Raw genomic sequence first — 18,103 nt, forward strand, 5'->3', positions numbered from 1 at the left:
AACACACACACGCACGCACACACACACACACACACACACACACACACACACACACACACACACACACACACACACACACACACACACACACACACACACACACAGAGCCGCACAGTGTTGTGTAAATGTATTTGGTTGTTGTCAATGATGCAGAGCCATCAGGATGTTGCCTGACTGGTCCCAAAGTCAGTCTGCGGCTGAACTATCCTCTGTTACAAGAGGAACAATGAGTCCTAAAACAGATGGCACTGCGCCCGTGGACCTTTGATTTCAACATCTTGCAGTCAGTCTAGGATTACACGAGGAGACAAAAGACAGTGAGACTGCCCAAATCCACAGAAGGACCGTGGCAAGCTTGGAACAAACTACCTGCCAAGTGGGCCCGCTAACATTAGCAAATCTGCACTAAACACAATGTGCAGGGCACAAATGGAAATTTTGAAAAGAATGGAAATGGACAGCTTTTGTAGTCACACTAACCGCCTAAAGCCATCTTTCACAACAAGCCAAACTAATCCATTCACACATACATTGATTTTCTGTGCTTCGAGAGCTTGATTCATCTCACACCCACACCTACAGCCGGTATGCCAGTTTAGAAAATTAAACCAACAAACTCTGCCTTTGGACTGTGGAAGAAACCCAGAAGAAACCCACGCAGGCAAAGGCACAAAAGAAGCTGTCCAATGATGACTCATGACATCACTGATGCTGATATCGGTAAACTATCAGAGGACAATAAAAGTCCTTAGAATTCAATCTAGGGATAACTTGTGTAGGGGAGCATCCACCCAGCAAGATATACAACAAAGAAATATATCGAAAAGAAATCAGGACCTTCTGAGGGACTCGCACTTCTTATATAATATTCCACAGGAGCCCATGTAGAGAGTATGAAGTTATGCAACACTAAATGAAATAAATGCAAACAATGGATTAGTCCTTGATCTCAAGGATTTGCTCAAAAACATTTAAGCAAAGCAAATGACTTCTGATACTGCGGGGGGACATTATTATGCAAATCCTCTATTTGAAACGTAGTCACATCTCCTGTCCTTGAATTGCTGATATCAAAGTGGAGGGGCCTCAGTCAAAACGCAGCGAACGGCCTTGCTTTTAATCACTCTGCATGTTTTTGACTTGTAGATAGAACCTGCACAGGTACTCTACTCTGGATCACAGCAATTACCCGTCCATCTCTGCATGAAGGAGGGCTGGTGTGGAGGATCAAGATAATTAAATGCAAAACTCATTTCAGAGCTGAGTTTAAAGTGCTTGCTGAGGCAGGTGCGCTGTGTGTTTTGGACAAGAGAGAACTGGCAAAAGTATAATGTATATTTTATGTGAGGACCTGTGTGAAAAATAATTATATTATATGCGTCTTTGAATGGTTGGTGGAAAATAAGAAAGAAAGCACTACGGGGAATGAACAAACAGCCCCTGAAACCGGCACGAGGAAACCTCCAATATATATTCCTGCCGGATGACCTGTGATGAGATCCCAGCAGAGCCCTCTCTACTTTGAGCTGCTTCAGATTCTGGATCAGCTCCTGTCCTTTATAGCTGCTCCCAGCGATGTCAGAACAAAGCTCCAAAGAAAATCACATCTTTGATAGCAGGGTTAGACAGGAGCCTTTAGGGCTTATTCACCACAGGAAAACTTAATTGCCAGCGATAGCCTTAATTTGCTGGAGTTGAAGCTATCATAATTTAGAGAAAGCAAAAGAGAAGAATGTTTAAAGATCGTCTGGAAATCTAGGTAAACCCCCCAAAGGGAGACAGATCTTTTGTTTTATGTAAAAAATTAAGTGAAACAAGAGAAGGGTGGAAGGGGGGCACGCTACAGCTGTCTGCAGTCTAAACCTCAGATTTGTTTCCAACTTTTTTTTAACGCCTTAAACGATTTGAAAGAACTTGAAAAGAGATTCTTTCAGTTTGCCGTCTTAAAGTTTAAGCAGGAAGTCCTCTTTGATCCACGAAGCTTGAATCTTAACCTACACCCAGAAAGAAGTAGAAGCGTAAAGGCGCAGAAACTGTGGGTGTGCCGCCTCGTTAAATGGGAAAAAATCCTGGAAACGCCCCTATGATAAAAATACCTCACTAAATGATTTTTTACTCCCCCCCCCCAATCGGCATTTCTTGTCATGAGGTTAAAGTGCCGATTTGTGATTTGCTCCTCTCATTACACAACGCACAGCGTGATCCTCTACAGGGAGTGAACACTGGTGTCCGTAGAAGCTCGCGGCAGAAGCGCACAGTAAACATTTGGATCCTAATTTGCTCCCACATATAAACATCTTCGGGACGATATCTTTGCTAGTGCAGTCAGCCTGGATTGGAAACTGCTTTTTTCCCTCCTCTTGTGCTAAATCATACACTCACTTGTAAGTGAAAGCCAGGGCAGAGAAGCGGATACGCGCTTTTGGAGAGAGAGCCAAAGTTTGCCGCCCTAAGTTTGAAGCTCGGGCTTGAGGGGATCCCGGAGCGCACGGTGCGCCACTTAATTACCGACCACGCCGAGGTGACTGTGAGGACGAGCTGAAGATGAATGACACTGGCATATTGTGCAAAAACAACCAAACAGACAGCTTCGCCGATCAGTCATGTCAGAATTCAACTCCCTCGCCTTACAGTCAGATCGACATCACCACTTTCATGCACATATTCCCTTCCATTTATGGCATCTTGTGCTCAGTTGGAGTTGTTGCCAACGGGCTGGTTATCTACGCGGTGGCAGCATGCAAGAAGAAAATGGTATCAGACATCTACGTGCTTAACCTGGCAATAGCAGACATGCTCTTCTTGCTTGTGATGCCCTTCAACATTCACCAGCTGGTCAGAGACAGGCAGTGGGTTTTCGGAAACTTCATGTGCAAAGCGGTCGTTGTAGTGGATGTCAGCAACCAGTTCACCACAGTGGGGATTGTCACTGTGTTGTGCATTGATCGGTAAGCGTTGAAATCCACACTTCTCACAGAGTTGTTCCCAATCCATGAAGATATTTTAATATTTTTTTCTTTTAGGAAAAAACAAAACAAAAGTTATCCTCCAAAGCATGCTAACAACAAATAAATGTATTTATCTGTGCAAAAAATAAGATAATAACAACCCAATATTAGCTGAAAATAAGTAAAAGTAGTTGTCTGGTATCCACTTTGCACTCACTGTCTTTATTTCATTCCACAGTAGGTGTTTTTAAATCTCATTTCCAGAGTTTTCTGTTTGAAAACAGAAATCCATGCTCATGCTCATTTGTTCAGCCTCATACATAGCCAGCCTCAGTGGGTGTAAGTGAAGCTTTCATTTCTTTTGAAAGGCACTCCTTCTAAAAATGTACCACTGAGTGGGTTTTTCCATGCGAGTAACAACCCATGAAAACACAATCTTCCCTATATAAATGTGTCGGGTCTGTGAGCTGAACACATTCAGGACATTAAATGAGCCCTCATGCCAAAGAGCTGAAGTGATAAACATCTCCATTTAGACATAATCTGGATCAGGTGGCTTTGACAGAGGTATGATTGCACACATCTTCAGAATAATACACATAATACATTTCTGCGAGGGGGGGTCACTGGACCGGATAAATGTGCTCCGATTTAGCGGCACCGCCTCCACAGGAAGAATTCCTCACAGGTTTCTTATTTGCTTTGCCATTTAGGTTGTGAATCGTCTGAGCTTTATATCACATCAGTTCAGCTTCATCATTTTAAATCACTTCTTTAACGGGGAAAACAAAGACAAAGGCTTAACTGTAGTAAACATTGAGGAAAAGATCAAACAATCCTTTTTTTAAAAAAAAATCAAAACTTCCTCCCTTTCAAGGCGAATAATTTCAGTCTGTAGTCTTGAGTCAAATGGCAGTGAAACTCATGGAAACCTAAAACAAAAAGCAGCTGATTTTCCTGAGTTTCCAAATCACATTTTTGATATCTGATTATCTGAGTTTATTTGAGTTGGCCCTTATTTCTGATATCAATGTTACCTTTCAAAGAAAACATACATTATCTGCTCAACATCTGCTCATACTGTAATTGCATAATTTTTTTTTCCTTAATTTCTTATTAGGTAAAGTCCAAACTGCCATTACGGTGCTTTTCTTTGAATTCCCTGCTGTTTATCCCAACAAAGACCACTTTATCTCAGGCTGCTGTGTAATTTCATTTCATGGGAGGTTTGTGGATACCAACATGATCGTGTTCTCAGTTAACAGAAGACCTAAATAATTGTAAAAACATTTACAAATGAGTGACTCATGTTTTAATGCCCCACTGCTGTTGGATTTATAGGTTTTAGATACGTACAAGTGTTTGTTTATTTGAAACACAATACCCGAAGGGCTGTTGGTTCTTTGCATAGAGGTAAACTGTAGTATTCTTCCTCTATGCAAACCTAAAAATCATCTAGGGACAAATTTTTAGCACATAATACAGTGCAGGGCTATCTAGTGTTTTGACAGTCTGAAGTGGGGGTATTTGGGCATATAGCAAACATATTCAACCTGAGCTCAGGACACGAATGGCTCTGAATGATCAGTATACTAAATTAATGATAAGAGAGCAATGGCAATTTAGCAGCATGTCATGGAGGAAATTACAGGAGTGTTTTTGTGTCCACGCCTGCTAAATCGCAACAGAAAGGTCAGCCGCAAACATGCAGACAGTCACTGGCTCTACTTGAATGGCAATGATTGCATGTAATGGCAAAATGATTTTTCTGGCTCTTCAAACTGAAGCACAATCCATATGGAAATGTGTTTACATCCTCTCGCTAAATGACTCTTGTTAAATTATGCTGATTTATCAGTGCAATCATCACTTTAATGATTGTGTATCTCTGACATAGTACCTTGTATCTCATTGGGTAGCCTGAGCTCATCCAGCATGAAAATGACCATCCAAGCAACATCCTGCACTTGCATGCACTCTGGCAAAGCTGCTTTTACCATTTGTGTTCAAGAGAGTGGTCATACTCTTTACACAGTGCATTCTCCCTCACAGGTACATAGCTATTGTCCATCCCACCTCAGAAAAGAGGACCGTGCAGTGGACCATCATCATCAATATGCTGGTGTGGCTGGGCAGCTTCCTCCTCTCCGTCCCCGTCATGATGTACGCCAAGGTTGTGAGCAGGCAGCATTTGGAGGTGTGTATGATGTACCTGGACGGGCCTGAAGATATGTACTGGTACACTCTCTACCAGTCTATCCTGGGCTTCATCATCCCCCTCATCATCATCAGCACCTTCTACTCGCTCACCCTCTACCACGTGTTCAGCTCCATACGTCGGGTCAAGCGTAAGCAGTCTGTTTGGGCTAAAAGAGCCACTAAGATGGTCCTCATGGTCATCGCCCTGTTCCTGATCTGCTGGTCGCCCTACCACGTCATCCAGGTGATCAACCTGAGCAACAACAAGCCAACCGTCGCTTTCGTCTATGCCTACAACATCAGCATCTGCCTCAGCTACTCTCACAGCTGCATCAATCCGCTCATGTTGCTCATCTTCGCCCAGAATTACCGCGAGCGTCTGTGCCGAAAGAACGCGCTGCACAGCTCCCAGCACTCTTCCAAGGTGACGGTGGTCAAAACAGATGGCTCCAGCACGGCAAACGACCCCAACTACCGCTGTACGGTCATCTAACTTTTTTTTATATATACACATATGTACATGTAAATATATTGCTGCTTGACACAGAAGAAAGGAGCTCGGATGGATAGAATTACCATAAACTCATACCAGCTAACGTAATGGCACGAGCAGCTGAAGCACGAGCAGCAAAAGCAACCGCAGCTGAAAAAAACAGGAAAGTGGAAGTAATGTTTTTTTCTCTTTTAGCCTCAGTGTTTCCATTAGCCTTCATAAACTGTACTTCCAGTCTCTTGCTGGTCAGTTGCAACACTGAAGTGCAGCTTGCTGGATAAGCGTTCACATGCTGAGTGTGCGAAATGATGTGATGTTCGGGACTCTTTCCATGGGAGGGTGATAGAAGGAGTCAGCTTTATTATGTGTTTGACGGATAATGTTAACACACATGGTGGCATGTTCATTCTGAGCGTATGTGACAGCTATCAGCACCATTTTCCAAGAAGGAACTATTTATAAGGGCTCCTGTGTTGGAACCGATGGCTTTACTAATGGTGAATACATAATTTACATCATTATTTTGCATATCCATCCATTTGCTTTCCACCTTATATGAGGCCTTGGTTGGCAATCTACTAATAATTTTTCATGGTTCTTCCACCAGCAGCTCAGACGTTACCAAAGAAATAGGTCATCAACCCCTACTGTATCATAATTGTCACATGCAGTTTTTTTGAAACATCTACATCACCAGTGTGATTTGTTGCCCCCGAAACACTGGAAAAAAAACCGCAATACATTTTTAAGCAATGAAAAAAAATCACATATAGCAAAAGTCATATATGGCAATTACTTCATATTTCAGACTATAAGGGGTTAATTAGGAGTAGTAATGGGGAAATCAAAATAAGTCTGTTTTCATCATGGGTAATGTTATAACAGAGTGTTATTTTGATCTGTAAATTATTCATTTTTCTTTAAATAGCCAAATCAGAACAACAGTTACCTCAAGTCGCTAATCCTGATCTTAAACCTTACCGAGTAGTTTTGGATGCCTAAGCCTAACCAGGGAGAAAGTGAAAGTAAAAAGCATACGAAAAGGAGATTAATCAGGGGTAAAAATAAGGGAAGACAAAAAAACTCCAAACTGAGTTTTGTGGACACAAATCCACGAGTTAATCATCATCCAGCCGACCGTCTAATTAATATTTCTTTAATTCAATCTTAAAGACAGGCAGAACTTCCCTGGTTTAAGTCCAGGCTTATTTGGTTTGTCTCCCAGAGCAGTCGGATGTAGGCTTCTAATGCCCTGCCAACCCACAATCAATTTTTAATGGTGTGTAGAGCAAGATCAAATTATATATTCACCATATAGAATGTAAATATTGAAAAGCATTAGTTACAACTACTAAATGTACACACTTCTTAATCGTGGGACCAGATAATCCAATATGTGGTTGTTTTATATTTGAAGGAAACAGAATAAGAAAACATTTTAAGACGATTTTACGGCAGACAAACTTTAGAACAACAGCAGAGATGATTTTCTCAGTCATGTAAATCCTACAGCAGCTCAGGCGGCCTGTTACAAACTACCTGATTGTTGTACAAAGTACTGTAAATCATAAGTATTTGTTAGGGTGTGGTTCGCGCACTATTTATGGAATGTGTTTGTAATGAATGTAGTATTTAAAGAGAAAGACTTTTTTAAAAATCACAAACACAAAGTCAAAGTCTGTTATTGTGCCACTCCTGATGCCCCCAGTGAACAGCCTGTTTGTTTTACCCTCAGATTGCTGGTAAATTCAGCATAAAACACCAGTGACGGATTTAAACCCAAAAAGTAAGACCAAGAAGTGTTGTAGTTTCCGCCTTAATGAATGGTTTCCCAAATCATCAGGCATTCTGTGTTTTATTTCTTTATTTATTGCCACACAGCTCACAAACACTGTCCTGCTTTTCCTAAAAGAAAGCTTAAAAGAAAAGCCGTGGACGCAGAAGCGGACGTCTGAAAACTGGCATGTTTTTTTTATTGTTTTGGGGGTTTTTTCTTGTTGAGTGTCAGATTTGGAGAAACAGTGTTGATACTGTATATTGAGTTGAGATAGTTGATTTAATATTGGTGTTCTTCTCTCCTCCCATGTAATGTATATTTGATATGTGCTTCAGATTGTGCCTCTGACATGTAATTTTGTGATAAGAAGTTGTTGTTTTTTCTCATAAAGGGCTCAGAGTGATATTACAGAGGCAGCAAACTCATTTCCCTTCAGTGTAACGTTAAAATGCACAATGAAAAGTCGGAACGTTTTATAAGTATAACTCTTCTTTTTAGATCTGTGACGCGGCATAAACACAGAGGAATAAACTGTCACTGTATAGTTTGGAAACGGCTATGACTGCACAGTAGATGATCATCACTGGTTTCTTTCATACGTTTTTAAGATGAATTCTTTTAATTTTGAGTGTTGTTTATTCATTGTGTGCCAACTGAGGTGAAGGAGCCTAGTGAGTTTTTAAAGAGGAACGCACATTCATTAATTACAGGTCATTCCCGAGTCCTCGCACACTTGCTCCTCAGTAAATAATCACAGTGTGTTTCAGTGTGTTTGTCTCTGCGCTGTGGATTACCAGCTGTGCTTAACTAGGCGACTGGGCCCTGGATGCATACAAGTTCTGTGGAAAATTAGTTTGTGGTAATTTAACGACATGTAAATTCGTCTGGAAACTCAAAATACAAACCGAGCTCAAAGTGTTGAAGTGGCTCTCAGAGTCTGACTTCATGTCGAGGCCCTGTATTGTGAAAGGGAGCCTTTGTCAATGAGTAAGCTCACATTATCTTTGTCAACGGCCCTCAAGTGATTCCTTGTTGCATTTCAATGCAAACTCACAAGAGAAAAACGGGAATATCCCAGTTTCTGTCCATTTTTTTCATGGCGGCAGCAGCTTAAAATCTCACTAAACATGACACAAGTGTTTTTGGGGGAGACGATAACGTGAAGGAACAGTCGTGGAGTGAACAGTAAACAGGCATCTGTGTCACCGATACTGATGCATCCTCCTCTTCTTCTTTTAAAGCGTGTGTCAGTGGAGTCCTTCTTATATTTTGGCTTCTGTCATATCTGCACTAATGACTCCCCAAAAACACTTCTATTGTGTTTTGTGACATTTTTTTTCCCATTTCCATTGTGTTATATTTTTACTTCTGCTGTGTTTCGTGTGTTTTTGCAGCATTTTTCTACATGCTTGCTGTTTTCTTAAATTACTGTGCATTTGACCTGTCAGGGCCACCGTAGTTACCTTCAAAGGGAATGTGCCCTGGAAGAGATCATTATTAGATGTCTGAACTACCACATGTAGCTTATTTCAATAGAGTTTGAACATGCAGATTTACCTCTACATGTCCAGATTTGTCACTTTATCTCGAAAGCTCAGCACAGCCACTCAATGGAGGATATGCATTGCATTATTATCAGGTTCTTCTAAAAATTCTCCAGTTGATCCAAAACGCTGACGGTGAGAGCACCAGCAGGGACCTCTTTCTCTTCATTGGCTCCCTGTTAAACCTAGAATTGATTTTAAAATCCTTGTGTTTGCATGCAAAGTCTTGACTGATCAGGCCCCATCATAGCTTAAAGATCTTATAGTATCATATTATCCCAACAGAGTATTTTGCTTTCAGACTTACTGAGGCTTTGTTGTGGTTCCCAAAGTTTATAAAAGCAGAGCGGGAAGCAGAGCCTGTATCTGTGGAACCAGCTCCCAGTATGAATTTGGGAGATAGACTTAAAGAATAAAGATTAATAAAGAATAATAGACTTAAAACTTTCCTTTTTGATAAGACTTATAGTTTGGGTTGGATCAGGTGACCCTAAATCCTTTCTTAGTAATGCTGCTATATGCTCAGACTGCTGGAGGACCTCATGCGATGCACTTAGCACATCTCCACTCACCTCTTTTCACTCCCTAGGCGTTTATGAACCCCTGCAGGAAGTCGTTACATTTTTCTCTTTTCTCTTCGTTACTCCATGTTAGTCTGGTTTCCTGCTCCTCTCTTTCTTTTGTCTTCTCTTTCTTTCTTTCTTTTTTCTCTTTCCCTTCACTCCCAACTGGTTGTAGCAGATGGCTGCTCCTCCCTGAGCCTGGTTGTGCCGAAGGTTTCTTCCTGTTAAAAGGGAGTTTTTCCTTCCCATTGGTTCAAAGTGTTATCTCGAGGTTTTCTCCAGAATACTGTAATGTCTTTACTGTACAGTATGAAGAACCTCGAGGTGACTGTTGTTGTCATTCAGTGCTATGTAAATAAACGTGAACCGAATGGGAAATGAACTACTCAGTGCTTGTGACTGTTGTAGAAGGTTGGAAAACTGATGGACTGGTAAATGGAAAGCTTTGTCATCTAGCTCGGGTTATGTTTTCACCACAGTGGAATTAATCAGTCCACTCATCCATCTCAAACTCGGTGTTAGCATCACTCGGGGATGGTCAAACTCCTTCCCTTGGGATAGCAACTCTCCCCCAATGCTGAAGGAGAACCGTTTTCTCAGACTTGATGGGACAAACCTTGTGTAACTTTCAATGTAAGCAACACTTCCCTCATTTTACAACCTCTGAACTCAACGATTCTTTATAACAATAAAGGTTTTTTTCCATATAGATTTCAAGTGAAAGCTAAAAGAAATTGGCTTTAAGCAGCTTGATTCATCTTAGGGACAGACTATGATTTGGATTAAAAATTGCTGCTTTAGTAAGGTAAACAAATCTTCGTAACCATGGTTACAGTAAAATCCTTCTACCAGAAATGACCAGAATGGTGCATAAAAGACACTTTGTTGACACAGGAAATGGGAGACCGTCTGCCGTCTCTCACATCTTGTTAGTTTGCTCATCCTCCCCGATCCTCTCTTCCTCTTTGGTACTTGACTCTATAATAGTGACACTAGTTATAAACCACTAGCTTGTTGTAAACATATTGTTTTGGGAAATTTGCTGGAAGAAGCGCTGCTGTTGTTTCTGCTGGGAGTCTCAATTTCACAGGTTGAACCAGACTAGGGCTCACTATCTGCGTTTAATGTGTGAAACTCGTGGCATTTCCCTTTATTGTTTCTGTGCCATTGAGCTTACATCCAGAACAAACAAGTTTAAGTGAAATCAAATAATCTAAATAAAAATAAATAAAACTGATTTTTGCCCAGGGACCTCAACATTGGGTTAATCCAGCCCTGACCTTGCTTTGCTGTGGTCTCCTCACTGTCTGTATTGTAAAGTGCTTTTTCTTTATTTTCTTTCTTTCATTCCTTTATGCTGAATTACTCAGCCAATGAAAGCTTTAAAAGCCTCTTTAAAGCTTCTGTGGCTTCTCTAGCTTTTGTTATGACTTACATGTCAATCGTATATATGAACTCTGTGAGTTCTTTTTGAATTTCTTGTAAATGTTCAGACCTGCAGCATATTGTACAGTATAACTGCATCCTTCCAAATCATTTCCCAGTAATTCAAGCAGCATTTCATTTAATACATCGGTGCTCTCGATTCTCACTTTAGCAACCATAAAGAGTATCCATGGAGAGTCAGACTTTTAATCAGCAGTTGGTGCAGTGGTAATATTTCAGATTTATCTTTGATTATCTTCAGACGCATCAAGCAAAAACACTTGCCTCTGCTATTTACGGTGACGCTCGTACAGTAGCTCTTGTGTTATTTAGCACTCCAGCAACATGCCAGTAATGCCAAAGGAACAGTTGAAAGTGCCAGCTTAAAAAAGGAGGTACTGGGGAAGTGTGCTTGGCCCAGGTTAGTCTAGTGTTTTGGGACATGCCTGCGTGCCTTCTTCGAAGCAAGAGTCAAAGCGTCAGCAGCCAAAACAGCTTCAAAGTCACACCAGTGCACTGAAATGACCCTGAATGATATATCGACCTCTGTCTTTGTTTTAGTTAAGTGAAGTGAAGTTGCAGAGGATTTCATCAACAACCACCACCCCCACTCCTCTTTTCTTTGGATCTTTGATTTGAAAGTTGGGAACACAGTTGAACAAAATCTTCCTGATAGCTAAAACAGGAGTTTTACAGATTTTTTTTTCCTATTAAAGGAGAAAGTCAAATTCTTAATCTTTAGACAGGATAAGACTGCTAGTTTAGTTTAATATGACAGGTGGAAACTGCTTATAGGGATTTTAACAGAATTAATTAGTGAGCATTGTAAGTACTAGAAGGCGAATTTTTAAAATTTTCAGACAGGGCCTGGCTGGCTGTTGCTGGTCTGTCTAACTGTCTGCTCACTCCAGCTGCACTGATCCAACAGGGGAAATAATTTTCTGATCCCCTGCTGAATTCATACGTTTGCCCACTTACAAAGAAATGAATAGTCTCTAATTTTTATGGTAGTTTCATTTTAATGAATAGGGGCAGAAAATCAACCAAAAATGGGGGGAAAAAACCCCAAATTACATAAAACTTATTACTAATTTGCATGCCGTGAAATAAGCATTCGATCTGCTAAACCCCCCATGAGTAAGTCCAAAGCGCTGTCAGTGGATCATCAGCTTGGTGAGAAGGTGCTGACTGTTGGTGCGCTCAGAAACGGTACGCACAGAGATCGAAACATTTTACTTTGTGGCCTTTTTTCTGCTGAGGGTCCAGGAAGTCTTCATCCTCCCTCAGTCAGAACACTGAAGATGGGTCATGGCTGGGCCTTCCAGCATAATACTGACCCAAAACATACCATCAAGGCAACAAAGGAGTGGCTAAAGCACATTAAGGTCATGGAGTGGGCAGTCTCCAAACTGAATCATGTAGAAAATCTGTGGAGGGTGAAATCTAAAGGATTTAGACAGTTTCTATAAAGAAAAGTGGCCCCTGAGATGTGTGCAAACCTGGTGAGCAACTACAAGAAACATCTTACTGCTGTGCTTGCCAACAAGGTTTTCTGCACCAAGTACTAAGTTGTGCTTTGCTTGGGGATCAAATGCTTAGTCCACTCAGTAACATGCAAATCAATGTATAACTTTTATGTCATTTGTTTTTCTGGATTATTGGTGGATATTTGTTCTCTCTTCATTAATATTAAACTAATATAAAAACCACAGACTGTTCATTTCTTTGTAAGTGAGCAAACTTACAAATCCAGCAGGGGATCAAATCACTATATCCTCCATTGTATGAAGTGTTGTCCACCTTTTCATCCAAAGCTCAGGAAAAAAGTGATTAAATAAATGTCAGGTATTTTCTTAGAGTCCTGAAAGAAATTAGTTAGTAAGCAAACTCCCAATCAAGCAATGATTAACCAAGTACGAAATGAACAAGTAGCAGTTTTAGAGAACAGGTCCATCAACTGGATGTGTATTTATATGATTATGTTTCTGAAGTAGACTTTAATTTGAAATGAAAATAACTTTCAGTCCACCTTTACTTTTCTTATTCATAGGGGTTTGCCCCGCTTGCCCTTTTAAAATGTGATTTTCAGCTCTTTTCAAAGGGAGATCTCACTCTTGTGTTCACATTTCGTTACTGAAGCCGGTCGAGGTAGACGGGTCATCCTGCCTTCCTCTCCGCAATCCTTGGTACAAGCAGCACCTGTTCAGAGCTTAAACCTGAATGCGTTCCAGCTGTGATTCAATCAAAGGTTTGACAGGAGTCCTTTTTATGATCCAGGCTAACATATAAATCACATTTTCCTCCTCACCTCTCATCTGCACTGACTTCTCCCTCCTATCTCAGTGAAGCAGATCCCTTCCAGCCCAGCTTCACTTAATATTTTCCCACCGGAGACAACATAAATTCAATTATGGAGTCCATACACTCCAGTCTCTGCTGGGAGAAAGGAAGCCTTTCTTTCTTTTTTATTTGCCTGCATTACAGAAGAAACCAGCATTATGATGATATCAGAAAAGCTGCACATCTGACACATTTTCCACTCTGCTGCTGAAACATTACAGAGAATGCAGAAAACGTGAGCTGATGCTCCACAGGGGTTGCTGGAGTTAAACCTGACGGGCCGGCACTGACTGTAAAAACTTCACTGAATATTAAAATGTTGCAGTAGCACAGCTCTCTCACAGTAATGCTGATGCTACTTGAAAATCTATCTCTCTAACAGTAAAAAAATATATATATACTGTTTGTGTTTGGAGCTCTGCTCAAACTCAAACTCTGAATTCATTCAGTAATAATGTTGAAGACCAAAAGCATTAACAGGGATCATCTGTGGAGCCACAGTCAGCTTTAATTTAACTTTCTGTCATTGCTCAAACTGTTTGAACACATAAATGAGCCACACTGTTTACTTTTGGCTTATTTTTTTTTTAAACCGGACCACAAATTCTAATGCGAACCGCTAGATTCTTAATGCGGAATTTGTAGACAATCATAAAAATATTCAGTCACACAGGAAGCACAGTCAAAACTTGTCACAATCAGAAGGCTTAGCTTTCAGGATGTCGACTCAAATGGAAAACATGATTATGGGAACGTGTGCACAGTGTTGATGTAAGACATTTGAAAGTATTAAAATGCGACTGGATGCCGGGGTGCAGGAAGGCGTATGAATGCTGTACGGACGCCAGCGACAGCAGCGTACGTCAGCATAATTTTCAGGTGAGCGGTGTGGCAGAACTTGTGGTGGAGCGAACGTTTACATGCACCGCGGTGATCGAAGGAGAGCGCTGGATGTGGATGTGACACGAGCGTGCACTGCAGCAGTCTTAAACCTGCCTCGCGGGTTTATTAGCTGGCGAGTGAATGGGAAGCAGATTGTTGGGTGATTTGGAGCTGATCTCCAACAACTGTGACCGCTCACGTACAAATTAAATACGGTGGCACTCAGTGACTTTAAGAGTATTGACTTTAAACCCTCGAGCACCACAGTGTAAAAATTTGATGAGCACCGAACTAATAAGAGGGAAGCCGCTTTGAATGCGGTGCTTTAGAGAGCCATCCGCAGAGAGAGCTCTTCTCTGCCTGCATGCATGAAATAAATCAGATGATTAAGAGAATAAAGTTTAAAATGTGGATGTGACATGTGCAGTCGAAATCAATCAAAATTCAGAACACATTAAGATGTTACGGTGGCTTGCAGATGAGCACATAGACGACATAATTAAGCAGTAGACTGAATTTGACATGCATAGCTACATACATTTAAAATGTAGCAAGTCTGCAAAGTCATAACAGATGACAGAGTGTGCTGAATTACAAGGAGCCTTACATTCACCCTGTTCACATCTGGCATTAACATGCATCTCTACGTTGGTTTAAAGGGACGTCATGTCATGTCTCTTGTGCAAATAAACATGGCCTGCAGCCTGAGGTTGAAAATTCAAGGAAAACTAGATCAAAACATCTTAGATTTTTCGTTGTCATCCAGGCAAGTTTCCCAGGATTTTTGAGTCCACTGTAACACATCACTATAGGCTGTGCATTAGTACGTACTTTTGTGTACACAGAGGATGTAAATGAGTGGATCATCCTTCATTGTGATGCTTGTGCATACACATGCTGATGCTGGTTCTGTGTGTCTGTTTCCCCAGTGGATCTGCATTCAAACCCCAGCGATGAGATCACCTATCAAACATGTTACTGCCAAGTGTTACACAGATGTGTATTTGTCTTGAATTTTCCACTCCGAGGCTCTGACATCTTCACGGACATCATCAACTTCACGGTTATAGCAGCTTCCCTGCATTACTCTCTCATGTGATCAGCTATTAGAGAATTAAACAGAGGCAGAGAGATGTGGAGGCAAAATAAGCTGACTTTCTGTTGATCTGCTATGTCCGTGAAGCAAAACCACTGACCAAAACCAATCTCAGTGGAAGTGAATAAAGTTAATCATAGTTTAAAACTGGTGTGTGTCAAGTTCAGAAATATATTTAATGAACGTGAAGATTGACAAGGGATGAATAATTATGATCAGAGCATGGTTGGAGCAGCTATAAAAGAGCATGAGGCTCGTTCCTAAGTTATATAAGAAACGTGCGCTGTCAGATTCACCTACTATAGTCAGCAGTCCCAAAAAGCTTGATTTCGAAACTGCAAAGAGCAGTTCTGGCACAGATACAAAGCCCAGCAGGAGAGAAAAATGTGTTTTCAGGTTTATCAGTGTGGATACAGCCTAAAATCCCAGATTACATGCAATTGGTCACTAATCAGATTTTCCACTCCGCCTCTGCCACAGCGATACTACTCTCAGTGTTTGAAACCCTCTTAAAAGTCTGGTTTTGTTCACTGTTTGCTTTTATCAGAACTCACACGTCACGTAACTATTTTTTCCCTTCAACCATACAAAACACAAAATTCCAGCTCGCTTTTAGAGCATCCCAGAGCATGTCTTGTGATGTTGTTTGAAAATTTTCTTCCTCAAATGATGCCAAATATTCACTGGGGTTGAGGTCTTGTGACTGCTGATGGAGAGCCATGCGAGCAACACTTGTTGCTCTCCCTTGGACTTTAAATAGCTCTGATGCATGTTAAGACTCATTGTTTTACTGGAAATTAAATCTTAATGCAACACCAGGAGGTTGTGGCACGAGGGATTTTACAGCAAGCTTCCCCGGGATAGAGCCCACTTCTATTTGCACTGCAGGGAGATGATCCATAAAAAATTACCAGACCTAAATATGCCAATCACACTCTCCATGGTGGAATCTGATTATGTATTACAAGCAGTGTTGGTCAAGTTACTTGAAAAAAGTAATCAGTAACTAATTACTGATTACTTCCCCAAAAAAGTAATCCTCTTACTTTACTGATTACTTATTTTCAAAAGTAATTAATTATTTAGTTACTTAGTTACTTTTTAAAAACATGATTTACAACCTGAATAGGTGATAAAGCGATAGATCTTTCAGCCCAATTCTTTTTTTTCTTTTTCTTTCATTTTCTTCTTTTTCTGCATAATCCATCATACAAAATGTAATCAAATGGAAAAGTCTTTTTTTTTAATTTCTTTTATTAGTTTTAATCTTTTAACTTTAAATTTAATTATATGCAACATTCTCAGACTGGAAGAAATTTGTTTAACATTTAAACCTATTTTCTGCACATTCCAGCACATAAAATAAAATATTTTTTTGTGTTTACACTCAGTCTTTCAAATAGATGCAAGTAAAACACAGCAGAAAATAAATAAAATCAAAGACTAGCGGTCCTGTTGCTCTATTTTCACCTGTAAAGCAGGAGTGAGGCAGGCGGAGGTTTACCCTGGTGCAGGTGTGCCGCAGCGGTCAGTTGAAGAATCCGCGAGTTTCTCTGTGAATTTCTCATTACGTGGTAGCGCACTCGGTGCTTGCTTGGAAGTTTAGGGGGTTTTTTTTCGCTGTAAAGAGAAGTTTTCTTCCCACGCACAACGGACGCTAATGTTTTTGTCACTTTTTATGGAATCAAACTCAAAATAAGGTCAGTACTTCCATGCTTTAAACGCTGCACGCTCATACTCTCTCCTGCACTCGATATATGATCCATTGTTGATCTGCACACAGCTGTTGTCACGAACGTCGCACTCGCTTACGTCACTGTCATGAGACATTCTCGTTTTAGTAATGCAGTAACGCAGCGTGCTTACAGGAAAGTAACGATAATCGAATTACCGTTTTTGCAATAGTAATCCCTTACTTTATTCGTTACTTGAACAAAGTAATCGGATTACAGTAACGCGTTACTGCCCATCTCTGCTTACGAGCACTTTTTTTTTTCATTCCTCACACACACACGGTTGCACTTAGGTTTGAACTTTGTTTCATAAGTTGAAAAACAAAAAACATTCTTCACTGAGGAAAAACTCCCATCTAACCAGGATTGCAATCTTATCTAATCACAAAATCTTAACTCAGGGTGTCTTGAAAATACGGTGCAAAAGGGGAAGCAAAGCCAGGAGCATCGGAGGTGGATTCAAGCTGTTCCACCATGGTTTAGATGGGAAGAGAAATGGAGCAGGAGTAATCTTGAAGGAAGAGTATCTGAATAGTTTTGTGGAGGTGAAGAGCGTCAGGCAGAATCATGAGTTTGAAGCTAAAATGTTGTCATGTTGTATGCCCACAAATTGGATGCCAGGTAGAAGTAAAAGCGGAATTGTATGGTAAGTTGGATGAAGAGGTGGAGAGTGTTTCCGGGGGAAGAGAGTAGTGATTGGAGCAGGCTGCAGCGACATATGGGTGAAGGGAACAGAGGTAACGAGGAGGTGAGGTGTTAGGTAGGTATGGTGTTGAGGAGAGAAACCTGTAACGACAGATGGTTGTGGATTTTGTGAAGAGGATGAAAATGGCTGTGGTGAACATGTACTTGAAGAAGAGGGTGGAAAAATGGGGTGATGTATAAGAATAGGGGGAAGGTGCACACGGGTAGATTACATCTTATGCAGAGGGTGCAATCTGAAATAGATAGAAGACTGAAAAGTGGCGTCAGGGGAGAAAGTAGCTAGGCAGCATTGGATGGCGGTGTGTAGAATGACTTTAGAAACTAAGAAGACGAAGCAAGTAAAGTGAGAAGCAGGGGTTAAATGGTGGATTTTGATGAAAGAATTCTGTGCAGAGTTC

General features: G+C 40.8%; 1 protein-coding gene across 1 annotated transcript; it reads left to right on the forward strand.

Annotated features, from left to right (window-relative positions):
* Positions 1–2,265: 2,265 nt before the first annotated feature.
* mchr2b (melanin concentrating hormone receptor 2b) lies at positions 2,266–5,733 on the forward strand. The gene is made up of 2 exons (XM_006781665.3): positions 2,266–2,948; positions 5,001–5,733. The coding sequence occupies exons 1-2, from the start codon at positions 2,545–2,547 to the stop codon at positions 5,638–5,640; spliced, it is 1,044 nt and encodes a 347-aa protein (XP_006781728.1). The 5' UTR covers positions 2,266–2,544; the 3' UTR covers positions 5,641–5,733.
* Positions 5,734–18,103: the final 12,370 nt, after the last annotated feature.

This window comes from Neolamprologus brichardi, chromosome 2 (assembly GCF_056152115.1).
Source record: "Neolamprologus brichardi isolate AB-2024 chromosome 2, ASM5615211v1, whole genome shotgun sequence".
In the NCBI taxonomy this organism is placed as follows: Eukaryota; Metazoa; Chordata; class Actinopteri; order Cichliformes; family Cichlidae; genus Neolamprologus; species Neolamprologus brichardi.

What these genes read in the sequence shown, in the direction of transcription:
- mchr2b (XM_006781665.3), top strand. Translation starts at nt 2,545, where the DNA reads ATGAATGACACTGGCATATTGTGCAAAAACAACCAAACAGACAGCTTC. An exon ending in ACTGTGTTGTGCATTGATCG is followed by an intron (nt 2,949 to 5,000) that starts GTAAGCGTTGAA and finishes TCTCCCTCACAG; the next exon opens with GTACATAGCTATTGTCCATC.